Here is a 14,293-nt window from a genome sequence, read left to right as displayed (position 1 = left end):
TTATCTTCTCCTTCATAGTCACTGCTCCAGGGTACCTAGTCTCTGTTTGATACATAGCCAGGTTCATTTTCCTAACTGAAAGAGTCCTAAAAAACATGCAAAACATGTGTTGGTATTTTCAGTTGGACAGCTGACAGCACTGTACAGGGACTCTTACATTTGTGGTAAGATTGACAGGTGTCTAGACTATGTACCCTCATTTTCCTCACCAGAAAAATAGGCACAAGACTCAATAGGGTTAGTGTAAATATACAATGCAATATTTCAGCAAAGGGCCTTCACATGATCACACACACACACACACACACACACACACACACACACACACACACACTCAGGTAAGCACCATGGATTTGGGTTCCTTGCCTTAAAAAAAAGAAATCCCCCAGAGCCTACATAGACCTCAAACTCACAGTCATCCTTTCTCAGTCTCCCAAGTGCTGGGATTTAAGGTGTGTGCACTACACTCTGCCTACTTATCTTTAAAGCCTAACTAAATGGTAGTTGAGTTTGAGGAATCTAGGGAAGCAATTATTTTGGTGTGGTATCTGGTACCTCACAGAGACTAGGGACACCCATAGGCACAAGATCCTTTCTCTTAATGGAAAGGAAGTACCTTAGCCGTACTCAGGGGACCATAAGCCAGTAGCAGGACTGTGTTTCACATAGCTATCCTCCACAAGATGAAAAGTGTGGTGTTCTTTCCCATCCCACTAACAGTAGCAGATAGGAAGCCTTTGAAAATGTCTGTAGGGAACCTGTGCAAGTTCAGGTAAGCACCCCTAATCTTCTCCTAGCAGCCCTTGGGCAAGTTTACCAGGCATATGGTAGTGTACTTGGGACTTGTGCTAAGAGGAGGAGAACAGGAAAACCAAGGGTTAAGATAAGCTGCATGAGCACCAGGACCATACCCTGCCTCAAGATATCACATCTATTGAAGTTTCACCAGGAACTGACTCTGAAGTCCACAATGTCCCCTAAAAGAGGAGACAACTTGAAGATCTCTTCAGCTATTTGCTTTTCCAAAGTATAGTCATTGTATATTATACACATACAATTTAAAAAATCTGGCTTGGGGAAAGAAGCCAGGATGTTTGGTGGCATTTCCATATTAGTCTCTGTGTTTGGGCCTTGCACAGTTGGCTTGACAGAGTGCCTTTAGAATGTGGGCAAATCTCATACAGGTGCCTGTGAATGAAGGCCTGTCCTCCTCTGCCTGGCTGAGCTGAGACTGGGCTACCTGAGGTTGGCCTGAAGGGGTTAAGAGACTGCTAAACAGCAGTCAGTAATGAAAGGTCGCTTCATAGATTCCCACCATGTCTGAGGCTGGCAGTGTGTCATATAATACCACCAATGAGAGCATCCACTGGCTCTTTCATGGGGCACTCCCTTGAGGCAACCAAGCTCAGGAGAAATTGGATTCCTGTGATAAGGAAGGCCATGAGAGAGACAGACTTTTCCTTCATTTGCTCAGTCAGCTGATGAAATATTTGCTTAGCCCAAAACCAAATGAGACAATGTGTAGGGGGGTCTGAGATTGTCATGAGGAAAGTGCAATATCCACAAAGCTAAGTGGAAAAGAAAGCCCCCTCACCTCTCTTTGGCCTGCGGAAGTTGGTTTGCTCAAGAAAGAAGGCTGTGCCCAAGCTCCCCTAGTAGGCAGCAGCTCCCCAGGCAAAAACAAGGTGAGCCCACAAGGCCCAGAAAACACTAGAACAGCCACACAGCAAAGCTTTCATACAATATAAAAGCTCATGGGAAGGGGCCTGATGCTCTTTGATCCTAGTGTTTTAAATGCACGTCATCATATCCATAATATCTATTCAGAACACCGTGCTAGACTAGTGTGGCACCATGCCTACAAATGTGGGACTGTGCCAAATTGCCACTATCCATTATCCCACTGTACTGGCTGGTTTTGTGTGTCAACTTGACACAGGCTGGAGTTATCACAGAGAAAGGAGCTTCAGTTGGGGAAGTGCCTCCATGAGATCCAACTGTTGGGCATTTTCTCAATTAGTGATCAAGGGGGGAGGGCCCCTTGTGGGTGATGCCATCCCTGGGCTGGTATTCTTGGGTTCTATAAGAGAGCAGGCTGAGAAAGCCAGGGGAAGCAAGCCAGTAAGAAACATCCCTCCATGGCCTCTGCATCAGCTCCTGCTTCCAACCCTGCTTGAGTTCCAGTCCTGACTTCCTTTTGTGATGAACAGCAATGCAGAAGTGTAAGCTGAATAAACCCTTTCCTCCCCAACTTGCTTCTTGGTCATGTTTGTGCAGGAATAGAAACCCTGACTAAGACATGCACTGACTGCTCAGAAACATCTTAGATCTAGAAAACTGTCAAGTCTAGCATTGAGGAAACAAGTACAGGCAGATGAAGTTACATACACTGAGAAAGGAGTACTTACCAGGCTAACTGCTTCTAAGGATGTGCATCTGAAGGTAGCCCTTCTCTGTGGTGACCATAATTATCTAAGGAGTCAATGTGATCTGTCTCCTCTGAAACTTCCATTGGATAGTAATCTATCTTGTGATGTATTAAGAGGGTCAAAAATGTAGTTAGTCTCTTGCAATTCAGGAGGGCTCTTTGGAAGATGATTAGGGGATTAGATAATGACATCAGAATTGGTAGTGCATGTGGCTTTATGGCAAATATCTGTTAAGAAGCCAGATAGTATACATACTTTCCTGGTCCCTTGCTATGTGATACACTGCATTACACTGCCTTGGGACTCTGTCAATAATAAGACACTAGCAGAAGGAGGCCCTTGGCTCAGAACTCTGTACCAAAATAAGTCTTTTTCTTCTTTCTGAGACAGGGTCTCATGTATTCTAGGACTGGCTTTGAACTTCTTATACAGCTAAGAATGACTTTGGACTCCTGGTCTTCCTACTTCCATATTCTACATGCTGAGATTATCAGCATGTGACACTGCACCCAGTTTATGTGGTACTAAAGCTCAAATCCAAGACTCCAGGCATGCTAGACAAGTACTCTACCAACCAAGAAACACCCCAAGCACAAATCCATTTTCTTTGCAGCATGTCCAGTGTGTGTTATTATGCTGTGCTCAAAAATCAGTTCCATTCACCCAAGAGGCATTTACGGAGTGACTTCCATGAGTCAGGAATTGTGGGAAGTAGTTGGGAAACAACACCAGATTGAGCATCCACTGCCATATGTTCTTCCACATTATTCTGCTCCACAAGATTCTGAAAATTGCATCAGTTATCCAGAAAATGAACTTCTAGGAAAGAGGGAAATTCTAATGTGTATACATGAGGTATACACAGATGCCTTATCTACTCCTGAAGAATAAAGGCAGGATGATGGAGTCTGTGAATAGATGTCCTTGCCTACAGACAGGGCCTCCACATGTCTACTTTGCATAAATATCCCCCACTTAATGGTCCATACATCCTCTTATGAAACAAGCCACAGAAATAGTGAACACCTGAAAACATTTAGGCCCCAGTCTGCAATACACGCCAAGAGTGTGAAAGAGAGCCAGGCTGCCTAATGCCATCAGACACAGAGGCCACAATGTCTAGAATACTTTTACAAGTCCAGACATTTTTATTTTAAAACCAGTAGACTATGAAACTGATACTCTACAGATAAAAAAAAAAAGTGAACTCGGTCTGGGGTCAAATTCACTCTTATACAAATGCAATTATAAATTGCAAGTTTTGTGGAGGAAGGGTTCCATGAAGGCAAAGGTGTCTAAAGTCTGTGAAATGCATACATACCAAGGCTCCATGTCCATGGCTTCTCCCTGAAACCTGAGTGTTTTAATTATACATTGTGACATAGGTCCCTTGAGCAATAGATATACCCCCTCCTTGTGAGGGGTTGTAGAGGCATGTGGCAAGACTCTTCCATTGGCCTCTGTCTAGCTTTGCCCTTGCTTGCCAGACCATCAACTATTGGCTGGCAGGAGGCTGGGGCATCCTTTATCTTTTTTTTTTAATTTTTTTTATTCGATATAATTTATTTACATTTCAAATGATTTCCCCTTTTCTAGCCCCCCACTCCCCGAAAGTCCCGTAAGCCCCCTTCTCGTCCCCTGTCCTCCCACCCACCCCTTCCCACTTCCCCGTTCTGGTTTTGCCGAATACTGTTTCACTGAGTCTTTCCAGAACCAGGGACCACTCCTCCTTCCTTCTTGTACCTCATTTGATGTGTGGATTATGTTTTGGGTATTCCAGTTTTCTAGGTTAATATCCACTTATTAGTGAGTGCATACCATGATTCACCTTTTGAGTCTGGGTTACCTCACTTAGTATGATGTTCTCTAGCTCCATCCATTTGCCTAAGAATTTCATGAATTCATTGTTTCTAGTGGCTGAATAGTACTCCATTGTGTAGATATACCACATTTTTTGCATCCATTCTTCTGTTGAGGGATACCTGGGTTCTTTCCAGCATCTGGCAATTATAAATAGGGCTGCTATGAACATAGTAGAGCATGTATCCTTATTACATGGTGGGGAATCCTCTGGGTATCCTTTATCTTATGGAGGAAACCTTGGTGTTCTTACTCCCAGGCCAATCATAATAATAATACCAAGACCACTGATAAGCAGCTCAATGTGAACAATGGTAGAGTTCTTATTGTGTGCAGAGCAGCAAACTCAGCCTTTAAGACAATCATGGCCTGCCACCATTCACACCAGGGAGCCAGGAGACTCCACAGCCTTCTGTGCATAGCCTGCCAGGAGGGAATGATCTCCCAGCAGGCTTTCACTTTTGAACACAGAGGTGAGATCTCTACCTTCACTCTGGAGGAGGGGGACCCAGCTAGGAGCACACAGGTCAGTGGAACAGCTGGGACAGAAGTCTTCCTGCCTACCGCTATTTGCATCTGGGAGCAGGGAAACTCCAGTCTTCCATGTATAACCCACCAGGACAGAGAGAGAGAGAGAGAGAGAGAGAGAGAGAGAGAGAGAGAGAGAGAGAGAGAGAGAGAGAATCTCCCAGCAGTGCTTTCACTTTTGAGTTCAGAGGAGTAAGGACACAGGCTTACAGGCCCACAGGAGGAACAAACTCCAACCAGAGACAGCAATACCAACTAGCACCAGATGGCAAAAGGCAAGCACAAGAACCCTACCATCAGAAGCCACATGGCAACATCAGAACCTAGTTCTCCCACCACAGCAAGTCCCGGATACCCCAACACACCAGAAAAGCAAGAGTGGGATTTAAAATCGTATCTCATGATGCTGATAGAGGACTTCAAGAAAGATTTAAATAACTCCCTTAAAGAAATACAGGAGAACATCGGAAAAACCCCTTAAAGAAATACAGGAGATCGTGGGTCAATAGGCAGAAGCCCTTAAAGAAGAAACACAAAAATCCCTTAAAGAATTACAGGAAAACACAATCAAGTGAAGGAACTGAACAAAGCCATCAAGGATCTAAAATTGGAAGTAGAAACAATTAGGAAATCACAAAGTAAGACATCTCTGGAGATAGAAAACCTTGGAAAGAATTCAGGAGTCATAGATGCAAGCATCAACAACAGAATACAAGAGATAGAAGAAAGAACCTCAGGTGCTGAAGATACCATAGAACGCATTGACTCAACAGTCAAAGAAAATGCAAAATGCATAAAGCTGGTAACTCAAAACATCCAGGAACTCCAAGACACAATGAGAAGACCAAACCTAAGGATTATAGGTATGGAAGAGAGTGAGGATTTACATCTTAAAGGCCCAGTAAATATCTTCAACAAAGTTGTAGAAGAAAACTTCTGTAACCTAGAGAAAGAGATGCCCATGAACATACAAGAAGCCTTCAGAACTCCAAACAGACTGAACCAGAACAGAAAATCCTCCCGGCACATAATAATCAAAACACCAAATTCACTAAACAAAGAAAGAATATTAAAAGCAATAAGGGGAAAAGGGCAAGTAACATATAAAGGCAGACCTATCAAAATCACACCAGACTTCTCACCAGAGACAATGAAAGCTAGAAGATCCTCCTGGGCAGACCTCATACAGACCCTACAAGAACACAAATGCCAACCCAGGCTACTATACCCAGCAAAACTCTCAGTCATCATAAATGGAGAAACCAAGATATTCCATGATAAAAACAAATTTACACAATATCTTCCCACAAATCCAGCCCTACAAAGGATAATTGATGGAAAATGCCAACACGAGAAGGGAAGCTACACCCTAGAAAAAGCAAGAAAGTAATCTTCCAAGAAACCTAAAAGAAGATACCCACACAAACATAAAAATAACATCAAAATAACAGGAAGCAACAACTACTATTCCCTAATATCTCTTAACAACAATGGACTCAACTCCCCAATAAAAAGACATAGACTAATGAAATATTTCTCATGTAAATCTTCAATTTTATCGTAAAATGTTTGTAACTACCCTTTTAATTTATTTTTTAATTTCTTTTATGTCTACCATTTTATCTGCATTATTTTTCATGATAATCTTCAATTTTAGTATGTCTTTCTATATACTTCCTCTATTTTATCAGAAATGTTTTCAATGTAAATCTTTGATTTTATCACAAATGTTTCTAATTCCACCTTCAATTAATTTAAAGAGTTTTTACATCAACCATTTTTTATGTAAAATTTTCCATGAAATAGTCTATTTTAACGTGTTTGTCTATTTATTTCTTGAATTTTACCAGAAATATTTTCCATGTAAATCTTCAATGTTATCTGAAAATGTTTATAATTTCACCTTCAATCAATTTAGAATTATCTTTATGCCTATCATTTTATGTATATAATTTCCATAATTTTTAATTTTAACATGTTTTCTATATATTTGTACAATTCTATCAGAAATATTTTCCATGTACATCTTCAAGTTTATCAGAAATGTTAATAATTCCACTTTCAATCAACTTAGGAATACTTTTATGCCTACCATTATTATACCTATATAAAGTTGCCATGATAATCTTCAATTCTAACATGTTTTTCTACATTTTTCTACAATTTTATCAGAAATATTTTCCACATAAATCTTCCATTCTATCATAAAATGTTTCTATCCCATATTTCAATTAATTTAGCAATGTTTTACATGTCTACCACTTTACTACTTAGTTTTCCATGAAAATTGTCAATTTTAACGTGTTTATCTGAAATATTTTCCATGTAAATCTTTAATTTTATCATAAAGTGTTTTTACTTCCCTTTAAAAAAATAAATGTTTTAATGTTAAAAAAAAAGACAATCACGGAAACAGAACTAAGAACTGTCATTTTATCTTATCTGTCTAACAAGTGATGTCGTTTCTCAGTAGGCAGTGTAACTTGCCTTTACCACACACACATACCCAAGAACCTGGATACCTGGAAGAACTGGTGTTTCAGTGAAAGCTTCCTCCTTCCCAGCATGCTCACCATTCTTGAGGATCACATTTTCACTGTGGCTTGAGGAGCTCCGGTCCTGGGGCCTCTTGAGGTTACTCAGAGCTCTGGAGAAGTGTTCATCCACCACACTGCCGATGTCCCCTTGGAAGTAGGTGAAAAGGACACACCTAGAGTTCCACTCTGTCTTTATTGGGTTTTGCCTGCTTTTGGACATCTGGACACCAGTCTTCTTCATTTCTTCCATTGTCAGTGAGTGACACACGTGATATCTGTCAACCAAATGAAAAATGTCCTTGATTCTATTTTACCAAGTAGCTCAGTTATAGTTTGGGTAAATGGCATAATGACATTATTTTCTTCCTTTCTTTTCTTTTCTTTTTTTCATTTTTTTGCAGTGTTTCTAAGTTTTATTAAAGACTCTCTGTGGGGTACAGGACAGGCTTAATTTAATCAAGCAGATAGACATTACTTGATTATCACCAGTAAAGCCTCATGCATATAAACAAAAACACCTCAAGTAAACAGGGAAATAATCCCAGAAACACTGTGAACAATAATATATCCACTTGAAAAACAGCATCAAAGTCTCACATGTAATATTTTCAGCATATGTATATTGCATCTGTGCCTCTATATTTTGTTTCCTTTGTTTTTTAAATTGACACAAATAAATTTCAGAAGGACATTTTCACACGGTGCATAACGCACTTTGACTGTGTTGCCCCCATTCTTAAGGATGAAGTTTGCTACAGGGCCTCACCGGACCCCACAAGGAGCCACAGGGTTATTGAAAACCAAGCAAGCCCAATATAATCAGGGTTCAGGAAACAGCATTTCAAAGCTCAGCCACACACTGATAGTGGCCTTCTCTTACAAAAGGGGGGTTGCTAAGCAGCTAGACTATAAAAGAACCAGGAGAGAGGAGGTGGCAGAGCATTGAGGCCAAATAACAGAAGTAAGTCCCTCCCAGATGCATGGTCAGTCCAAAGCTAGCTCAGGCAGATTCTCTAGAGGGCTTGGCCAAGCAATCAAAGGTGGGCCAGATACTGGCCTCCAGCACTGCTTTCCAGTCTGACCACTTCCATGCAAGACAGTAAATCACATGAAAGCTTCAAGGGCCTCCAAATGCATTCTGCATGAGACTATCCTGCACAACAGCCATTCACTACATCTTAGAAACCAGCGATTACAGCAGCTCTGAGGTCTTCAGACACATATTCACAACAAAAAAAAAGATTTCCAAATCCCACTTCTATGGTAGTACATCATATCCACATTAGTGTGGAGAGCTAATGGCTGTATTACATTCACTGCTCAACCCCCTGTTTGCTGAACTACCTTGGAGTTGAACTGCTTCATCCACAGCAGCATGCCCAACCTTGCCAGTTCCTTCAAGTAAGACTCTCCCTTTGTATCAATACCAGGGCCTGGCTCCCTTCATAAAGGAAGCAGTTTGCAGGGGACTGCATGGTTACCTTCAAACTCAAGCTGACTTGCTATGTGCTCTGGCTAAAGATCTATTTTATCTAGCTAATTTTGTGGATATAAAAAGTTGACTAAGGGTTAATAGATTGCCTCTCTGCTTCATCTATGGGATCCTATTCATCAAGGAGTCTTTCATACAAATTTTGTTGTTGTTGTTGTTGTTGTTGTTGTTGTTGTTTTGGTTTTGGTTTTGTTTTGGGGGGATTTGGTTTTTTCGAGACAGGGTTTCTCTGTATAGCCCTGGCTGTCCTGGACCTCACTCTGTAGACTAGGCTGGCCTCGAACTCAGAAACCGCCTACTTCTGCCTCCCAGAGTGCTGGGATTACAGGCATGCACCACCACCGCCCGGCTCTTACAAATTTCTTCATGTCTGAGCACAAATAAGTGTTCACTAAATGATGGATGCCATTTCCTGTGGTGTAACTAAAATGTATGGAAATCATAGATTAGGAGTCAGAAGGCCTATGGTTTTCCCCAGTGCATAACCTTGAGGTGGAGGACAATAAATTCCTCTATGCTTCTTTTTGTTCTTAGAAGGATGGGAAGTGTGAATTCTTCAGCCTCATCTTATATGGTTCTTTTATGGTTAGATGATCCTGGAGACATTAGGAAGGAGTGTGGCCACAAGCCAGGAATGTTTCTAATTTGTTTCCCTTTTAAAGACACAGAGTGTCTCTTTGTATCCCAGGCTATCCTGGAACTTGCTTTGTAACCAGGTTGGTCTCGAACTCAGGATTCCGTCCATCTCTGCCTCTTGAGTGCTGGGATTAAAGGAGTATACCACCACAGCTAGATTCAGGGGCTCTTTCTAAATAGCTCTCCTTTCAGAATCATCCTACCCAAGCCATGTTCACACAAATATTTCTACAAAAGCATTATTGAGAGGTGTGTTCATCACAGCCCCCAAAATGAAATGTCTTAATGAGTCTTACCTGGAAAATACATTTTCTGGGATGTATTCATACAACAGAATATTACTCAGCAATAAAGTAGAACAACTGATCATTCCACACAACTCAGGTAAATCTCATTATATTGAGTGAAAAGAACAAAAAATAGATCACATATCATAAGGTTTCCCTTATATGAAACAAGCACAAATAACCTAGGGTGCTAGAAGTCAGAGATCGTGGATGCTTGTGGCATGGAGACCGAAGAGGGAGGAGCAAGAGGAAGCCCTCGCCAGCCTTGCCAATGTCCCACTGCCTGCCGCTGCCGCTGCCTCCGCCACCACCGCCACCACCACCCCCTCAGTGCATAAAGGTCTCTCTGTGTAGCCCAGGCTAGTCTCACATGCATATTTCTCTTGCCTCGGACTCCTGAGAGCTAGGATTGCAGGCACAGAAGCACCACGTGCTGTCCATGTCTTACTTTTGTCTTGATGAGGGTGGTGCTTACACTTGCCAAAACTCATCAAGTTGTAGACTCAAGATCTATTTCACAATAACTGAATTATTCCTCGCTAAAAATATGATATATATACAGACTCGTGGATATGAGATTACCAAAAAAATAAATGTGTTGGGAAGGCCAAAGGAATGAGTATGTGGAGACAGCAGCGTTTTAAAGCTACGCCTGGCATGTCGGAAGCTGCCCTTATATCTTCTCCAGTTCTTTTGACCTTCAAAGCAGGCATTGCATCTCATTTTAAAAGAAGCAAAAGAGATATTAGAGACGGATTTGAGTCTCTTGGGCTCTAGCCTCCATCTGTTTCCAATCATTCCTTCCTCCCTACCTGCTGAGTGGAAAAGTCTTTGTCTCTCTTCTTGCCTCTGTCTCCCCATCTATCAAATGTGGGGACGGAGCAGACCTGTAATCCTCAAAGGGCCATGAGCCAGGACACTAAGGCAGCCTTGTGAATTCTCTCAAGGAATGCAAAACCTCCAGTTTTCTCCTGCTGGGCTTTCCTTAAAGGCTCCAACTGCCTGCTGCCGCAGGTGCTGCTGGGTCTTCTGCAGGACAGTTCTCTCAGGCTCCATGTCGCCAGCAGCCACCCTGATTGGCTTAGGCTCGACACAGCTTGCAATCCCTTTGTTAATTTCCCCCGAAGATACACAGAAAGAACTAACCAGATTCTTGGGTACAGCATGCCACAGCCACATTTCTAGTCTCACGAGGTATACACGAAGAAAGCACATGGCAAATGACCAGACCAGAAAAAAGCTAAAGATCCCCTCAGGGGCCGTGCTTCAGCCCAGCTCACTTAGAGGGCTGAGCAGGATGGTGGAGACCCTGAATCAACCCCAAGTTCTACTGCTGTGCCTCTTTCGCTGTCTGCACGCAGGAACACATACTCAGCTAGTGGTACTTCTCGGGATCCAACCTACAAGGGATTCTCTGGGCTCTACCTGACTCAGTGGGGACAAATTGCAGTTGATATTTAAATCTGGAGAGTGGAACTGGATGTAGCAACTTATCCACGTGGTCTAGCTTGCTGAGAAGGTTGGAGTAAGAGGGTCATTTGAGCCTAGGAGTTAAAGACAAGCCTGGGCAATACAGTGAAACCCCAAAGAAGAGAGGGGGGAGGGAAGGGGGAGAGGAGTAAATTGATTCTAAAAGGATACTCATTCTGAGAAGTATCATTTGGTTTAATCCCTATGAAAAACTTAAGTGCCTCATCTTCCAACGAGCTTTGTATAAGTATTCCTGAATAAAGAGAGGGACAATCTGGTCTGGGAGAAAAAATCACTACAGTGCTGACTCTAAGGAGATAACAGGAACAAAAATGATGACTCAAGTGTTTCAAGTAGACCCTGAAATATTATCCAAACAAACTACTGTGGTAGAACATCTCAGCCGAAGTCATCTAAAGCCAAATGGACACTCTACTGACACATTTACCACAATCCTACAAAGTACATCCAATATTCCTAAGTTGGGGTACAGAGTTAGTGATGATGGTTATCAAAATGATCAGTTGGAGCAAAAGCTTCTCCCCCCAAGGCCCAATTAAATCTCACTTAGCACAGTCTACCATGACCTCCAATTCACTCCCATGTGAATTCCCATCCCTCTTCCCACTCCCAAGTCTCCAGCTTTCCCTACCTTAATCCTCAGCAATTCCCCGAGACAGCAAAATCCTCTAGTTTTGGAGTAGCTCAACAACTGGAAGCAGGGGCTGGAGATGTGTACCCTCCCTTGAAATTTTCTGCCCCTCTAGCTGGGGCTGTGCAAGGCGTTTCCTTCTAGCTATCTATTAAGAATGCAGAAAATGCACTCCAACGAGTCAACCTGGTTGGGCACCTGCAGGAATGAGGAAAACAGATGGCTATTTTTCATTTCTTTCTTTTTTCCATTAAAAAGTACATTGTGGTATTGTCTCCTCAACTGGAAGCTGAGTGTTTGCCCCAAATTTCTGTGCACAGGATCAGACACATCTGAGACATTGTTGTGGGGTTCTGTCAAACTGATGTCACATCAAATCTCAGGAACTGTCCTCCTAAGACTTTTGTTCTACACATGTCTTTTCTTGAGAAGCAAGGGGAGCCAGGCCCTTGAAATTCTGGTCTTGTCCCAGCCTTCCATGGGTTTCACAAGGAGTGAAGCCTTCCTTGAGTCTGCAGTAGCTCGATCAAGGACACCATGAGAGATCAGAGCAAGGGGGCTCCAGGCTTCATTTGAAAAACCTTCAGTGTTAAGTATCACAACATGTGGTACCTTTTTTGGTGTCAAACCTCAGATTTCTTCTTTGATCCTGTGTTAAACAGCTTTTTATGGGTGTGACACAATACCTCAGCAGGGCAACTTAGAGCAGTGGCTCCCAAGCCTTTGGGGGCTTATAGGACCCTCTCACAAGAGTTGCATACCAGATATCTTACATATCAGATGTTTACAATTCATAGTACTAACAAAATTACAGTTATGAACTAGCAAAAAAATTATGTTCTGGTTGGGGGTCATGACAACATGAGGAACTGTATTAGAGGGTCCCAGCGTTAGGAAGGTTGGCAACATAAAAGAATGGTTGGGCTTCAAAGAATGATTTACTTTGAAATAAAAGTTTCAGAGAACTTGATGTCTCCAGGTGGATGGATACCTGAAGGGAACCCTCTCAGAAGTGAAGGGGAGGGGGGAAGAACTCAGAAGGGCTGGACCAGGAAGAGGCAACATTTGGGATTAAATAAATAAAATAATTACCTAATAATAAAAATATTACAGACATTTCAGTCTGATAGTGACCAAAAAAAAAAAACAAAACAAAAAAGGAAATAGAAAGCAAATGAAAGGTCTCAATGTCCCTTTCAAGGGCATACCTCCAGTGACTGAACCTCTTTCCACTAGGCCCTATGGACTAAAGTTTCTACTATCTCTCAGTATGATATATATGTATGTATATATATGATATCATATATATCATCATCACACACACAGGTGGGTTAAGTAGTCAAAGACAGTCAGTAAGGGAATTAGAAATGCTGAAATAGGGTGCTCATTCACAAAGGGGAAGAAAGAACTTTGCAATAACATTTACTTTCAGCAGAACGCTGAAAAGAGAAAAGCACTGATCTCCTGATAGAACATTATTTCCAAGGAGGAAGATTATCTGTTCATAGTATAGCAAGGAGGTGGTGTGGCTGGGGAGTGGGGGAAGGGGAAGTCTTAGGAGGGACCATATGTCATAAACCCTCACCAGTCAAGGCTTTTGGCTCTTTATATGTAGGAAATAACCCATGTGGGATTAAAAGGAGCACCTCACAAATTCTAAAGGTTCTGCCTCCCAAATGCTTTCTCACCATCACTAGGCCAGCTTCATTTCTTCCCAGGAATATCGCCACATCTCCTTAAATAGATTCCTGCTTCTATCCTTTCCCCCCTCCTAACCTGTTCATCCCAAGACTACCATGATGCTTATTTTGGAACATTCAAGAATTCCTGAGTAAAAGTTTGTACCAATTTCTCTTGCAACAGCCAGAATCTGCCTTGCTCTCTGTTTTCAACATCTTAGAAATTGCTATTAATTAATTTTTGGTTAGTATGTAAAGTGATGGATTTTATTACACATAGTCACATACGTCATAATGTTCTGTTGGCATTTGTCTCCCTTCTCCACTCTTCCTCCCCTTCCTTCCCTGAGATAGCAACCCCTGCATTCATGGAACATATATTCCACTACCCTCTCTATTTCCCATGTGCCTTAAGATCAGTTCCTGCCCTCTAATTATTCCCTTTCACACACACACACACACACACACACACACACACACACACTCCAGAAAGTAACATACATATTTACATACACACACCACAGAAAGAAACACATATTCATAGACATGCACACTCACATACAAACATAATTTTAATTCTAGGTCCTGTATATAAGAGAAAACATGAAGTATTTGTCTTTTTAAATCTAACATATTTCACCTAACACAATGATCAAGTTTCATTTATTTTCTTGCAAAAGATTTTATTATTTTATTTTATTCATGATTTTATTTTTCTTTATG

At 41.7% G+C, this 14,293-nt stretch overlaps 1 protein-coding gene across 1 annotated transcript in view; it reads right to left on the bottom strand.

Moving 5' to 3' along the window:
* Vgll1 (vestigial like family member 1) overlaps positions 1-7,604 on the bottom strand; it is a 15,826-nt gene extending 8,222 nt beyond the window's left edge. The window contains exon 1 of the mRNA XM_052170350.1: positions 7,340-7,604. Coding sequence (XP_052026310.1) covers positions 7,340-7,604 — 265 coding nt within the window. The remainder of the gene's footprint in view (positions 1-7,339) is intronic.
* Between the last annotated feature and the right edge of the window lie 6,689 nt (positions 7,605-14,293).

This window comes from Apodemus sylvaticus, chromosome X (assembly GCF_947179515.1).
Source record: "Apodemus sylvaticus chromosome X, mApoSyl1.1, whole genome shotgun sequence".
Lineage (NCBI taxonomy): Eukaryota > Metazoa > Chordata > Mammalia > Rodentia > Muridae > Apodemus > Apodemus sylvaticus.
Note: the sequence above shows the minus strand (reverse complement) of the source record. Positions and strands in the feature narration are given on the sequence as shown.